Below are 16,168 nucleotides of genomic sequence, written 5' to 3'. Positions count from 1 at the left end.
CGCTATTTCCTTTGTTCAAAAACCAGCCACTTTTTTTTGTAGGTACTACGCATCTGCTTTCTTCACATCATTTATTACTGTTACGATTTTCAATATCCTTGAGCCGATAGCGAGAGAAAAATTAATCGAACAGTCAAATTTAAAGTCCTTCATTAGGTAAGGAAGGCGCATGGCTGGAACAGCTGTTTATAAATTTCACAACACTGTCCGAAATTGGTTGCGCAATAATATTTAAAATATAATGTGTTTGGAGAAAAAATAAATGCGCGATAAATGCGTAGTTAGCCCTTTGGTCCTTTCACGGAGCACTTGTGGAGAGGGGAAAGCGCGTGATATGTTGTCCTTCCAATGTATACTCGCTATTTTATGGAGCCGTAATTATTTTGCCGTTAATAGCTCTGGTTGTAACTAATTTCATCAAATACTATTATTTTATGCTATATATTGCCATGTGCTGGATCAGAGCGATCAAAATGGCGTCGACAGGCCCATTTTCTGCACTCTATCTCCCCTAGTTCAGGAATAGCTATACCGCTAACCGATTAACCGAAAGTTTAGCAACGTAATGGGCAGTTAACCTCCCTAGGACGTCCTGCGGACATCCTGAACGTCCCCATGACGTCCAGAGGAGTTTCAATGCCGATTGGGAAGTTGGTGGTGAAGAAATGCAGACAGTTACGACACAGAGACAGTGCAAACGTTTTACAGTCTGTAGTTGAAGTACGATATAGACATAACGCATACCGAGTGTTGCGGCGCTCAGAGAAAATTCAAGAAAAATTCTCTAGACCAAACTGCTGTCCTCACAAAAATTTCGTACAGATGTGGAATTTGGCAGCATGTTTTGGCTTCATTCTACCTTTATGTCTGGTACAAAGCAGACAGTACAAGCTATTTACAACAGCTTATTAGTTGTCCGCCTGTAGGTATTGATCCGCTAGATGTTTATACAATATTGCAATATTATTTTTATTTCTTTTGAACGCCCAGTCTAATGAGGGCCTGCTTGTGAACACTCTCAAGGTTAGGTCACATGCAAACATAAATGCTGCCATAGCTGCGTTTGATAAAGCACAGGATGCGAAATTCTGAAGTCGTGGGTTCGGATCCCACCGGCAGCATGGCGTTGTTTTTTCTTTGTTTTTCTAATGAATTATATTTAGGCGATAAAATAGTGACTCTATTAAGTTACTATTGATCAACATCACAAATTAAAAAAATAGAAACATTTCCATCTGCTCCTTGGTTTCAGTGACTCTAGGCTCCCTTCGTATGTGTGTCATACCGAACCCCTCATTTCCCTTCCCTAGTCCGCTCTAACTTACGTAACTATTGAGTATTGACCGAGCCGGGCAATGTAATTTTGAGTTTTTTTTTATTAGCTCATTCTATTATTTGCAGCTATTGACTGTACTGCTTGTGCTATATTATTATCCACTTCCTTTCGATGTTATGACTCTCTGTCACCAACCAGTTCGTTGAACGAATCACTCACTCTCAGATGGCGCCACCTCTCAGTCTCGCCCCTCATGTCCTTGACGGCGTCATCTGTCTACTCTCTTTGTGACCTCGCCGCCGCGTCGTCTGCTACACGCGCTCCGTCGGTGCGCTTGGAACGGCGCCAACACGCCCATGTATGTAACTCGCGCGTCATGAGTGCGTCCCCTCCCCCCACTCTTTCCCCGAGGCCGGCCGCCAGCCGGTAGTAGTAGCGAAGAGGTGTGGCCCTTTGACACTTGCGGCGGCGAGATTAATGCTATTCGAGAGGCGGATACACACCGCATAACGTGCAGACGACTCCGGCGAAGAGAAAACCAAACCCGACCGGGCTGGCTGGCGGGAAGCCGCAATGTCGTGTGCGCGCGAGCATTGCGCTGTGCGTCGTCTGCTAGCTCTCATAGCTGCTCACGCATGCACGTTTTGAGCGTCCTCGGTTGACGGAGGTACTACGGGAGGGAGGGGGGGGCGGGTTTGGTCGGTTGGTTGAGCGTGCCGGCCGCGCCCCACCGACGTCGTCCCTCTTCCCGCGGTTCATCGGTTACACCCCGCTGTGACTTCCGGACATGGGAGACCCCCGGCGGAGCAGACGTGCAGCGGCGACGGCTCGATTTCATCGTGCTCGAGGCTTGGGGTCTACGCGGACCTTCGCGAGTAGCAGGTGGGCTAGGCCCACGCGAGGGTGCGTGGGATTACCGCGCCGTGCCGGCGAAGGCAGCAGCCAAGGCCCCTTTCCGCCGTTGCGTCGAGTGTGTGTGTGTGCCTCGGGAAAGTAGGCAGTCGCGCTCGAAGGAGGACAAATACTGACGTTGTGACGCTATCGCTACATGTGGATGGATTCCTGTGCTGGGTACGACTGGATGGACGTGCGGCTTGGGTACGTACTGCGGTGCACCACGTCTGCAAGACTGCATACGCCTCCTACTTCCGCGGCAGAAGTTGTGAGAACTAATTTCACCAGATTGCTTTGAATCTGTGACGTATATTCCCCCTCCTTTCGAGGCCTGAGAGAAGTAGTTCCAACGTCTGCTACTAAGCTGCGTCATCGCCGTAGTTCGAGTTTACAGTACGTGTGACGTCACAGCGAGGCGCGAACTTTTGTGGGCGAGCACGTGATTGTGCCGCTTAAGGTACCAGAGAAATCTGCTTGGACGCCACCAGAGGGAGAGGATACGCGTCACCGCTATTAAATATCGTAGAATGGCAGGAACGCCGATTAGAGGCGTGCAGATTCATCGAACAGGAAAAGTGGACGTGTGTTGCGGGCAACACGCCAACGATTGCTTCGATCTCCAAATGCGCGCGACTCGAGCTCGACGTCTCCGTTCCAAAGGTGTTCGCGATGCTCACAAGGGCAGCAACGAGTGTACAAAGTCTGTGAGGCAAGTCACGTGCAACGGTTTATTCTCCCAGGCGCCAATACCTTCTGCACAAACTGACCCTTCAAGCCACTGTGAATACCGCTTGTACTGATCATATCACGCTCACAACTAAGTGGCACATCGGTGACTATACGGCGACCAGACATGGCTTTTATCCCCGGAAAGTTGAAGAGCGTCAACGTTGTTTGCAGGACCAAAAGCAATCAGCTTGTGAGGCAAAGTTGCCATACGTCTTTCATATACTCGATGGGTGGTTAGAGTCGTCGAGTATTTGGAACAACGACTCGCCGATGAGTGCTGTTTATGGATGAACTTGGGGTCATCGCTGGGAGACTACAGTGTGGGACATTTGTCTATTGCTGTGCAATCCTACATTCCCCGTAGATATTGGTGGAAAGAGATTAGCGGATTCTCAGCAGGTAGTAGCAGAAGCAGCGACGGATCTTTCGGTAAGATGGACATGGCGTGTAGGGTCATCAGGAAGTTGAAACCCAGCCTGCTGGTCGCCATTGCTGTGCTGGGCATCTACGTCCTGCTGAAGACGTCGTCCCCGTCTTCATTCGGACCGTCTCGGCAATCGATGCCGAAACAAAGGGCCGTTCAGCGATGCGTGCACGACCCTATTCCGTGTCCCCGACTCCGCTACAGCGACAGGGACGCCAACTCGCTGATAGACTTGGCCAACTTCACCTACGCGCTGGACGCTCCGCAGTGCACGGGAGAAGAGACCCTGTTGGTGCTGGTGCACTCGGCGGCCGCGCACTTCGCCGAGCGTGACGTCATCCGCACCAGTTGGGGAGCCGGGACCAGCTGGCTGAAGAGCCTCAGGCTCAGGGTCGTCTTCCTGCTCGCCAGGACACCCGCGGACCCCGCGCTAGAAGACAGGATGATCCGTGAGAACCACAGGTAAGCACGCCGCGGTCAGGAACAGTCATTTCATTTATACCATAATATATTAACTCATCGAGAAAGCGGCGGCCACAATCTCATGCACATTCTCTCAATTCTTGCTAGCCGTGGCGGCAGCCTTTAACGGTGACGCCTACCGGTCTGATGCGGCCCAATTTAGGGGCATGCCCAGCAATTCTGGACAAAGGCATTTGTCAACGGGAAAGAGTTTATGAACGCATTTTTTTTTCATATATCGTGAGATTTCGCTACAACAATCAATATATCCGCAGATATCCCGTCGGCAGTCTTGCATTTGTTATTAACATTAATGCTTTTGTTCAAAACGTTTCCCATTTGTTTTCTATGGTTAACGGCCGGGCGCGAGCGACGGGAAAACTTTAAAATATAGATTTTAGTTCGAATTGGAAGAATGGATCATTACGTTCTATATTTTCATAACAGTAGCTTACGATATTCAAATATTCAATTTTTTGTCCAAGAATGTTGGACATGGTACTAATTTGGTAACTACAATAATCTATAAGATCGTGTTATCCCAGCGAGTGTCATTCGAACAGCATTTCTGCGATGTTTTTAGCATCGGAGAATAGTGTTGAAATAGTGAGTCGTTGATTTCGTACCTCTTCTGCGAGCATAGTACCATGTGCATGATGTCGTCGTTGAGGGTTAGTGCAACTTGAGATTTCTACCAGCCCGATTGCCAGATCCCAGGCAAGGGACTGTGAGAACGTCAAAATCTGAGCTAAATTGATTCACTCTTCCAGGGTCTCGCAGTGGCTCTTGAAACTTTTCAAATTACGAAAATGAAGACGACGTTGACACGCGGGTAGATGGGACACGTGTGTTTACAAATCCTCCTTTATAAAAATTGCCTATAGACATTCTATAGATATCTTATAGACTATATTGCCTTTCCATAGATATTTATTTTTGTCTGTTCATTGTCTATAGACTTTCTATAGACAGAAGTCTACTAAAAGTGTATGGCCATAAATCTATAGATAGTATATATGGACGATCTATTGGATTTGTGTTGCCTATATACTGTACTCCAGGATTTCTCCTCGAGTCCAGTCTATACAGAGTCTATAGACTTTATAGATAGAAGTCTACAAACAGTCTGTAGACTGTCTAAAGACATTTTTGCAAGGGCTGACCAGAGCAGGGTGTGACTGCGGCGTCACTGCATCCTGAAACCATCGCCGCCATGGCAGCTTCCGGGTGGTTTGGTTCAATCCGCCAAGTTATCGATGTTACAGGCATTTTTTTTTGTTCTTGTCGATCCCCACATTTTTTGTTTCTTTTGCTTTTCGACCCGCCACGATGGCTTAGTGCCGTTCGGATGGTGAGAGCGCGATTGAATACCGGCTGCAGTTGCCGCATTAATCCGTATTAAACTAATCCGAAGCCCTCCAATGCGGCATCTGTAATAGGCCAGGTGCGGGTTTAGAATGTTAAACCTCACATACCAGATGCCCCTACTTTCGCTTTCGCTACGCACATCCCCTCTCCCAAAGTAAATCAGCTCCTTATCGTGGGAATTTCAAAGTGTTTATCACTCAACTCAAGCATGCACAATCTAGGAAATGCAAGACCACATCCTTTGCCATTTAGGCGGACACATGCGTTATCCGATCCCAATCGGCTGTCGTATAAAAAAGGTTAGGAGGCAAATTTTGCATTTCTTATTGCATAAATAGTTTGTACATATTACTCCTCCCCCTATCCTCTCTTCCTGTCCCCTCACCTCTTTCATTTCATTTCTCTATTCTGCCTGCTATCCTATATTTCCGCTGCCCCAGCTCAGGTGCTTCAGTATCGATGGCAAATGCCGGGGCTAGCAAAAATATTTTCCTTCCTTTTTACTATTATTTTTAATAAAAAAACCACTACCACCACCCAAATTTTGCAAAAAAAAAGGGGCACCACATTTTTCGGAATCAAAGTTGATGTCATGTGCAAAGTGCGAACCCTTACAAAAATTTATTTAGTCTATAGACAGTACATATACTTGTGTCTTTAAAGTCTATATACGTTCCACATACAACTTCTATAGACTCGTAGTCAATAGTCAATACAAATCCTATAGACGGTCTATAGGCAATTTTAGATTTGTGGCCATACACACACCTTTAGTACACCTTTACTATAGACAGTCTATAGACTATGAATTTACACAACGAAATCTCTATAAGAAGGAATGGAGTTCATAACAAGTCTATAGACAGTCTACAGACCATTTTCATTAGGGAACAGCAGCTGCTCAGTGGTTGAACGGCGTCGCGGCAGCACGCTGTACAAATGAGCACGACGGCATTTGCATATAGACACGCGTGCTATGAAATTCGTCAAATAAAAATCCCAAGAAAAACCCAAGGTTAATTGTTTTTTTTTGGGGGGGGGGGAAGGAAATGACGCAGTATCTGTGTCATATATCGGTGGACACCTGAACCGCGCCGTAAGGGAAGGGATAGAGGGAGTGAAAGAAGAAGGGAAGAAGGAGGTGCCGTAGTGGAGGGCTCCGGAATAATTTCGACCACCTGGGGATCTTTAACCTGCACTGACATCGCACAGCACACGGGCGCCTTAGCGTTTTTCCTCCATAAAAACGCAGCCGCCGCGGTCGGGTTCGAACCCGGAAACTCCGGATCAGTAGTCGGGCGCCCTAACCACTGAGCCACCGCGGCGGGGCCCCAAGGTTTATGCCAAGCACATGTCCACGGTGTTTGCGGAACGGAGCCTCAGGACGACGAAATTTCGCGTGGGAAGACAGCCGGCCTTGCCCCACTCGCAAGGCTGGCAAGTCGGCGACGAGGAGTGGGCGCGAGAACGCAGCGCGACAGGCTGCAGCTTGTCCACGCAATTAGCGTCCCCCTATCTTTCACTTAGTATGCGGCCCAGTTCTCGCTCAACGTTGCTTTTTTTGTTCCCGGAATCTCGCTTGTATTTTGTTTCGGTAATATTTTTATTTTCATTATTATTGTTGTTGTCACTATTATCAGCACGGCCAGAGCTTGACACTACCCCTAAGAAAATTTCTCTAGACAGTCTATACACTGTCCATACACTTTTGTCTATTAGGTCTATAGAGTTTCTGTAGAAAAATTCAATAGATTGGTCTATAGACAATACAAATTTTATAGAAAGTCTATAGACAAGTTATGGGATTATGGCCGTACACATTTAGTACACTGTTGTCTATAAAGTCTATAGAGTTTCTGTACAAAACTTTTATAGACTAGTCTATAGAGTATAGAAAGTCCATAGACAATCTATGGATTTATGGATATTTTAGTAAACTTCTGTCTATAGACTATGAATAGGCAAAAGGAAATATCTATACGAAATGCGATGCATTCTATAAGAAATATATAGAAAACCTATAAGTCACTTTTAAAAGGGTACCTTGCACGGCTCGCCAAACACCACTTCAACGCACGACCTACATTCTACTTTTCATTTAATTTATTAAGGTCATAGATGCCTGAAGACGTTACACAAGGCGGGTACAAGAACGACGCAAGTACAAACTTAGACACCAGCTGAGTGAAATGAAAGCGAAGCACGGACAAAGCACAACTAAGATTGTGCAGAGTGAGAAAATCAGGATAAAGCTGTTTGAATGAAACTCTATATCTTTGTTAAATGGCTACTTTTAATGAGTTAGCATTACTAACAACGCTTGGGCAAGATATGTCGGTATTATGTTGCATGATGCCATCGCCACCCTGCAGGAGGCCTCCGCCTATACTGCCACCCTCGTGTACCCTTCACCCACCTTTATTCACCCTCGAGACGCCGCCACTCACCACCCATTCACTTAATTTACACCTTCCAGATTTCTCCACACACAAGAAGGCCACTGTGCACTGGAACGTAACAGCAATGGCGAAGCACATTTCAAAGCCGCAATGGCCAGGCGATCATAGCGGAATAAAAAAGTACTACCAATACTGCTAGCGCAGATTTATCGCATCACCTAGTGCAATCGCCTATGCGTATATTCGTATATTGCGCCTTGATTCCCTTAAAGGTGTTATAATATAGGAGTTCCCCCAGGAATTTAAGTTGCAGCAGGTGTCTAAATCTGTAGGAGGGGTTGGGGGGGGTCCAACGCCATTGGCTGGGAGGGTGGTCGTTTGTCGGTGAAAAGCCGCTTCATTCTTGAGTTGTATCCGACTCTAAGGAAAAAAAAGTGAGCTGACGGCGCTGAACAATTTTTGATACGCTCTATTTTCGGTATAATAATTTAATAATTGGAGTAACGAAGATGTAAAATGCTTCTCCCGCGCGCTTCGTTTTTGCTGCTTCTATTTAGCCCCGAATATGGTAGGCATGAAGCGAGCACAGAGCAAACTTTCCAGGCCTCTTCCATGTACGCCGACTAGGTCTATGGTCCAAAAGCTTTTTCCGCGTTTGGATATTTAGTTAACAAATATGTGAGAAACCTGAAAAATAAAAAAAAGAATGCACACGGCTGAAGCAAAGTTTGTCTTGGCCGGTCAGACACTGTGCTTCCGTGGTGTGTCGTGCTAAGACGGGACAGCTGCCAGGGACAACTTCCCGCAGTGGTACCGTATCTCCATGCTGTTCCGCCCGCCGCTCCGGTCATGTCCACGTCTGTCGAAATGTCGTCCGCGGCAGTGGTTGAGTTGCCACGATTGCATGGGAAAAGCGTGCCGCTGAACGGTTCGTGCTTCACAATGCCGGACAGTGCTGCTGGAGTTGGCATTTAGAGAAGAAGAAGGGAACAAGAAAACTGCCCGTCTTCTTGCTGTCTTCTGGGGTTGCATACAGCCCCCCCCCCCTTCTCCACCCTCTCCCGTCTCCAAACATTTTCGCTGACTAACAGGCGGAATGCGATGTGTTCAAGGCGACACTGCTTCCTCTGGAGACCTACTGTTGGGGACAAAGCCTCAACCCAACGGCCACTGAAACTCCACTGGACGTCCAGAGGACGTCCCACACACGTCCAAAGGACATCCAGTGGATCTTCAGAGCCCATTGGGAAGAAGGCACATCTGCGATTTTGGCCCGTAAGCGCGATGTGAAGCAACAGTCCCTGATTTCTGTTGCTTAAATGGTGGCTCAGTGGTTACAGCGTTCGGCTGCTTACCCGAAAGACGCGGGTTCAACCCCGGCCGCGGCGGTCGCATTTCGATGGAGGCAAAATGCTAAAGGCCCGTCTACTGTGCGTTGTCAGTGCACGTTAAATAGCTGCAGGTGGTCCAAATTTCCGGAGCTCTTCACTACGGCGTTCCTCATAGCTAGCTGAGTCGCTTTGGGACGTTAAAACCCCATAAACTAAACCAAGGAAATGAGAGAACTCAAGTCCAACTTTTACTTCGTCAAGTATGCTCCGAGAACATATTAGCCGTGAAGAAAACCGTACAATTTGATTGTCATTCGGGCGTCCTTTAGGGACTTTTATCCCCACCTAGGTTGCATCTCTGAAAATCTTTCGCTCAAAACGCAGACGATGCCGGATTTTCTGGCCAATGGGAGCCTTAATTATGTCACGTTAATAGATTTTCATCTTGAGGATGACCGCATCTTCAAATGTCCATGTGCGTGTGTATCACGAAGTGTTGTATTAGGCTGTCATGCGCCAAACTGATGCTCAAAGTGTTTGATTTGCGGAAGAAAACTATAACCGCAGTCATGACGGTGCTATCACCGTTTTACTGTGTAGTCATGTGGTACCACCATTAATGTGCCATCACCGTGCAGTCGTGGCGGTAACTGTTTGATGGAACGTTCTAGTCTTTCCAGCGAATGTATTAAGGGCTTAATTGTCATTTATTTTCTGCTGCTCTTTGCTCTTAAGGGGAAAAGTGTACAGTAGAACAGACAGACCCTCCACCTCCGACATGAGGAGATCCTACACTCTAAACAATTATAAGCCCATATGGGAGTAAAAAGGAAGTAAGCTGTCTTCTAGCGCACACCCTTTTGTAAAGGGTGTAAAAAGGACACCTTACTCTCTTTTAATCCTTTCTATTAAGAGTGTAAAGCAGACCAACATGGGAAGCAAGCCGCTAAAATAGAGTGCAGACTATAGATCGTCTAATTTACGGCAGCGGTAATGAAGCGACTGTGTCTATAGAAAAAGAGAGTTATTGTTGGGGGGGGGGGGGGGAGTAAAATTGATGCCTCTCTCGGGTTTCGAATGGCCATTTCCGTGAGGACGAAACGAAACTATGAGATCCGCGCCTCGCGCAGGTACGGCGACACGGTGCAGGGCAACTTCGTCGACTCGTACCGTAACCTGACGTACAAGCACGTGATGGCGCTGCGGTGGGCCTCCGCCCGATGCGGTGACGTCACTAGGGTGCTCAAGATGGACGACGACATCTTCGTGCACATCTTCCAGCTGGGCGCCATATTGGACAGGACGGCGTCGCTGCCGCCCAAGACTCTCGTCTGCTACGTCCAGAAGCAGATGCCCATCTCCAGGAGCGAGGGTGAGGGCGCTGGTTGCCACAACTCAGTGCAAAAAAAAAAATTCTGTGGGCACTTAAGTCTGCTTACGCGGAGGAATGCAAAAGCGTGGAACTTTCTAGAAAGCGGGTTTTTTCCGCTTTTATTTGTATTTATTTTTTATTTTTGAATGTTTTTATTATTATTTTCATTTATTTTTATTTTTTTGATTTATTTTTACCTTATTTGTTTTAGACGTCCAGGTGCTATGCCGACGTCCATGGTTATTGTGTCGTCGAAGTGTAATTAAATTAACTAATTGCAATTCATCAGCCACATTTTTCCCAAGGCAAGATCTTATCACGCACTATCTAACACAATCAAACTTTTGCGCATCTTTACAGAACGGCGTTATCGTGAGGAGAAAGTTTTGCTGACATAAAACACGGGACATAGCCATCAATGCTTTAATAATAATAATTGGTTTTTTTGGGGGGGCGGGGGGGAAGGAAATGGCGCAGTATCTGTCTCATATATCGTTGGACACCTGAACCGCGCCGTAAGGGAAGGGATAGAGGAGGGAGTGAAAGAAGAAAGGAAGAAAGGGGCGCCGTAGTGGAGGGCTCCGGAATAATTTCGACCACCTGGGGATCTTTAACGTGCACTGACATCGCACAGCACACGGGCGCCTTAGCGTTTTTCCTCCATAAAAACGCAGCCGCCGCGGTCGGGTTCGAACCCGGGGAACTCCGGATAAGTAGTCGGGCGCCCTAACCACTGAGCCATCGCGGCGGGGATCATCAATGCTTTCGCATTAATAAAAATTGGAGGAGACACTTAAGCTCCACCTTAACGGTATGACGCGATAGCGTCAATGGGCTGATGCCCATATATGTAGAAGGTCATTCCCTATATTTACATTCATAGATCCTTGGGAGTCCTCGTACCCCCTTCTTCTGCAGTGGTGCAGCGGTTAAGTGATACGCCACTGCCCTGCGATGGCAGGTGCTGCCACTAATGAGGCTTGTGAGACCCGTGTTGCTCTTCCCGAGTGACCAGTCACTAATTTAACTGCCACTGCCACGGTGGGCAGCTTGCTCACGATCCAATGGACAGGTTGTGATGACGCCGCAAGGTCACGTGACCCAGATGGCCCCCACCTGCCTCCTATAGGTTGCTCTCTGCAGGAACCACCTGGCAGAGTCATACCCGGGATTTTTCGCTCACTTCTCCGACAGTGACGACGCCGGATTTTCTGTGTAACGGGGCCTTTAAGCCTGTCACGTTAATAATTAACTGCAACCCAAACTGTATTATCAGCTCATACCAAGCTGCTAGAATCATGGTTTGAGTCTTCGATTAGGCAACCCAATGTTCCAGTACGATCCGACGTGCAGCTCAACAGGTTTCTGCTGGCTTGAAATTGAAGATACGGTAGTGAGCTCCAGTTATCTTCACATGCTCCAGCTGGGGTATCTATTGTGCCGGGAAGGGCCCACGCATAGCCATTGACTCCTGCTAGTTTTCGATGGGAGTGCCTCGGTGGCCTTGACGGGCAGGCCCACCGGAATATTTTTTCTCGGCACTCATATCACACGCTATGGTTGAAAATTGCTCCGTGCGTTAATAGAAGCTTTAGCGCTGACACCTCGCAACTGCGCCTGGCATGCATGCCGTGCATGCTATTCTCACACGACATACTTAGGGCAGGTTACCCGCCATTTTCTTAGCCGCATACTGTCACATAGGCTAAGGCACCTTGGCTTTTTTTTTAATGTGCCACATTTCAGTATCCCGCGTACTGTCGCATAGGATAAGGCGCCTTGGCTTTTTTTAATGTGCCACATTTGAGTAGCCCGCACGGCGGCCACAGACCTGCCCATCCTCTGAACAGTCCCGAAACTTCGCCACTGTGTCCTTGACACGCACAGTGCATGAAATAATCAAAGAGCATGTGAAGACCATGCGACACATATGGAAGTCATGGACATGTATACCTTTATATACAGCGAGTATGAACACTCGGAAATTGAACGCTACACGGTTATTATTCTACTCCGACCTTGGACCCTGGACCTTGCAGCATGTAAGTCAGACTGCGTCTTATTTGTCGGAGAGAGAGAGAGCAAAGAGCGCAGCGGTAAGGGCTTGATGATGATTCTGGATTTTTATGGCGCAAGGCATCTATGGCCAAAGAACGCCATGGCACAAGTTATTTCTGACTTCTCAAGGTGGGGTAAAAGACCCATTTCCCAAGCATTTCACCCCAGATAAGCCGAGCATCAGGTCAGGGGAAAGCTTGCACCAATTGTATCCGGCGGGTACCCGATGGGTATCCGCAGGAACTGGGGATCGAGCCCCGTACCCCCCGCATGCGATGCGGATGCTCAAACCACTGCGACACCGCTGCGGTAGCGGTAAGGCCCTAATGACAACTGCTACCTACTCAATCGCATACGCTATATATGGCTGTCCACTGAAATCTGCCATGTGGTCGTACTTCCGGCAGTTATTTACCCTTAACAAACCTCTATTCTTCATCCACTCTTTTCAGGTAGCAAGTGGAGGGTGACAGAGAGCGAGTACCCCGGCTCCTTCTTCGAGGACTATTGCTCGGGCTGGGCCTACCTGGCTGACATGGCAGCGGTGCGAGCCATGGTGGCCGAAGCCCGGTTCCGACCCTACTTCTGGGTCGACGACGTCCACGTGACCGGCACGCTGGCGCGTATGGGCGGCGTCGCGCTGGCCAGGATGAACAACAAGTACACGACCGAGGCGGACACCTTGGCGTTGTGGGCCAAGCCCGGAGGACCGCGGGACTCTCCACTCCTGGACTGGGCTTACGCCTTCGGTCCCACATGGGGGGACGTGGCGCTCGTGGCCAGGGCGCACCGCAAGGCGCTCTGGTGCAGAAGGAACGCTTGCAAATGCTGCTTCAAGGCCCTTCATGGCAGTGGCACCAACAGCTCGGCGAAGAACGTCGTCATCGGCAAGGCCGTGGTGCAGCCCTTGTCTGGAGTCTAGTCGTTCCTTGAGACCTTCGTCAGTAGAAAATATTTGCTCGGTGCGAGTGGCCCATACTTTGAGTTGTGTTCGGCGAGACAGCTGAAACGTCAGCCAATGGCTGGGACGTGTGTTCACGGAGAGATGCCATTGACTGCCCTATTTGGGTCAGTGGGTTGACGCCAACCATGCACTGTGAACTGTCCACACATGCAAGCGCTTAACGGAGTGCGACTCTTATCATCCGTCACAAGCTTTGCTGGCTGGGTTCGTAGTTTCAGTGTGAAAAAAGTGCACATTGAGGAGCGGCCTCAACATGGACAGAGTTGTTCCGTTCTCCATCCTTCATTCCTCGAAGAATTTGCCTATTTTTCAAACGACTTCATGGTCGGACACATGGCACTTTTTATTCATGCATTTATTTTTCAGCAGGATTTCATAAGTCGACGTCCAGAAAGGAAGACTATACGGGATCACATGCATGGACAAGAGCCAAAATAAGAAAAAAATATTGTTATATCTCTTACGTCATTATTTACCGGGCGAAGTCGGTGTTTTAAAAAGAGCGAGTCTCAAACGCCTCTGATGCAGGAGCAAAAGCGGCGTTCAAGGAATGCTGATTCATTGTCATGTGGGAAAGCTTCGTCAGCATTCGGCGTGGTGTCATGCGCGCGCGCGCGTGCGTCAGTGCACCCAGGGACAGTAATGCTTTCCGCATTCGCACATGTAAGCAGTCTTAATAAGTGTTTCTGCGGAATTTTTTTTTCGCTTGTGAAGTTCACAGCCGGTTTTATTCGTGTAGCCATGGTTGCGTCCCGATTACTAAAAACCGGCAAACCGACCACTACAACACGGTGCAAACGCACAGCTACACCTTCTTGGAGGTAAAAATTAAATGAATTTTTTTTGAGGAAAGGAAATGACGCAGTAACTGTCTCACTTATATCGGTGGACACCCGAACCACGCTGTAAGGGAAGGGGAGTGAAAGAAGAAAGAGGTGCCGTAGTGGAGGGCTTCGGAATAATTACGACCGCCTGGCGATCTTTAACGCGCACTCACATCGCACAGCACACTGGCACCTTCTGCGATTCGCCTCCATCGAAACGCGGCCGCCGCGGTCGGGTTCGAACCCGGGTACACCGTCTCAGTAGACGAGAGCCTTAACCGCTGAGCCACCTTGGCGTGTTGACTCCCCGACGGGTTTTAGGGCGAGAGCTCTACTCCCCTCGGGGTACAACTTCGATTTCGATGTGAATGAGACAATGACCTTCAATGCCTTACAAGGTCAAACCGAACTTGACTGCGTGGTGGTATGGCCCAACCTATGGTAGTATGACCACATGACTATGACCATTGGGTACCTGATCTTGACCTTTGATTTTGACATTTGATTTGCGACAGTGGGCACCACATCGACAATGACTTTCACTGCCTCACATGGGCAAATAACCGAACTTAACTACATTGTGATAGGGCCCAAGATATGGTAGCATGACATGGTACCTAACATTGACCTTTGAACTTGACCCTTGACATTAACATTTGATTTGAGACAGTGGAGACCATGCATAACACAGCTTTCGCTCGCGTAACTAGGTTCGAGCCACGTTGAACCCCAGCCATTTTATTCCTTCACAACATCGCAGGTACAAGTGCAGATCGGACGCCAAGTGCAAAGCTATGCCGAAGCCATACACAACGACGCCACTTTGCTTCTCATCTTTCATTCTCTCCTCTACCCCTTTCCTCACGGCGTGGTTGAAAAATAATAATTGGTTTTTGTGGAAAGGAAATGGCGCAGTATCTGCCTCATATATCGTTGGACAACTCAACCGCGCCGTAAAGAAAGGGATAAAGGAGGGAGTGAAAGAAGGAAGGAAGAGAGAGGTGCCGTAGTGGAGGGCTCCGGAATAATTTCGACCACCTGGGGATCTTTAGCGTGCACTGACATCGCACAGCACACGGGCGCCTTGGCGTTTTGCCTCCATAAAAAGGCAGCCGCCGCGGTCGGGTTCGAACCCGGCAACTCCGGATCAGTAGTCGAGCGCCCTAACCACTGAGCCACCGCGGCGGGTTTTGAAAAATTGAAAAAAAAAAGGTATTTGAGGGAAGTAGCGGCGCAGTAAATGTCTCACTGCTCGGTGGACTCCTCAACCGAACCGAGCCGTGAGGGAAGGGAGGAAGTAGAAGTAAAAGAGGAAAGAAAACTTTATTTACTGAGGTGAAAAAGAAGTTGTGGCTCCAATCCACGCTGTGAAGGTGGTTGGAGAACGAAGCTGTAAAACGACACCCAATCACCCATTGCGACGTCACTTGAAAATTCACACGCGTGGCTCTACAAAGAGTGAAACCAGAGACAAAGTGAAATGCACCTATATTACCTTTTATTACTTCACAACGACATTCACGACTGCGTTTAATCAGTATCCAGAGACAAGTTAAATGTACTTATATTACCGTTTATTATTTCACAAAGACATTCACGGCTGCTTTTGATTAGGATGATATACGATTTCTATGCTGATGGGTACTTTTCAACTCGGAGTAGCTTACACAACCGTAATCTTTACTGCTAAACACACGCGGGAAGAAGGAACGTGCTTTGCCGCAGTTTGTTTGCAGGCGCTGTTATCATGCATTATGCGGCTTGCACTTCACACGAGGGCTTCGAATGACGTCAGCACCGTTCGAAGCAGCTACAAACCTAATGTTTACCGGAAAGCGTCGGACGGTGTTCCCATTGTTCACACATGCCTTATCATTCATGTGGTTTTGATGCTTGTTTCGTGTTTTTGAAGCGAAAGGTTTCACTACGCCAGCTTTTCGAGCCGTCAGCGGGGCCGCAAGCTTGACCTTGGATGTAGCTAGAGGTCAAACCATGAACATAACTGGTGGTAGTCAGGTTCGACACATGACGTCAGCTACAGCAGCCACACCAGCGGCTGATACACCA

At 48.3% G+C, this 16,168-nt stretch overlaps 1 protein-coding gene across 1 annotated transcript; it reads left to right on the top strand.

Annotated features, from left to right (window-relative positions):
• Positions 1–2,005: 2,005 nt before the first annotated feature.
• LOC144133334 (lactosylceramide 1,3-N-acetyl-beta-D-glucosaminyltransferase B-like) lies at positions 2,006–13,751 on the top strand. Its single transcript, XM_077666337.1, has 3 exons — positions 2,006–3,785; positions 10,014–10,255; positions 12,766–13,751. The coding sequence occupies exons 1-3, from the start codon at positions 3,187–3,189 to the stop codon at positions 13,233–13,235; spliced, it is 1,311 nt and encodes a 436-aa protein (XP_077522463.1). The 5' UTR covers positions 2,006–3,186; the 3' UTR covers positions 13,236–13,751.
• The last annotated feature ends 2,417 nt before the right edge of the window (positions 13,752–16,168 follow it).

This window comes from Amblyomma americanum, chromosome 5 (genome assembly GCF_052857255.1).
Source record: "Amblyomma americanum isolate KBUSLIRL-KWMA chromosome 5, ASM5285725v1, whole genome shotgun sequence".
In the NCBI taxonomy this organism is placed as follows: Eukaryota; Metazoa; Arthropoda; class Arachnida; order Ixodida; family Ixodidae; genus Amblyomma; species Amblyomma americanum.
Note: the sequence above shows the minus strand (reverse complement) of the source record. Positions and strands in the feature narration are given on the sequence as shown.

What these genes read in the sequence shown, in the direction of transcription:
- LOC144133334 (XM_077666337.1), top strand. Translation starts at nt 3,187, where the DNA reads ATGAACTTGGGGTCATCGCTGGGAGACTACAGTGTGGGACATTTGTCT. An exon ending in ATGATCCGTGAGAACCACAG is followed by an intron (nt 3,786 to 10,013) that starts GTAAGCACGCCG and finishes CGCCTCGCGCAG; the next exon opens with GTACGGCGACACGGTGCAGG. An exon ending in GCCCATCTCCAGGAGCGAGG is followed by an intron (nt 10,256 to 12,765) that starts GTGAGGGCGCTG and finishes CACTCTTTTCAG; the next exon opens with GTAGCAAGTGGAGGGTGACA.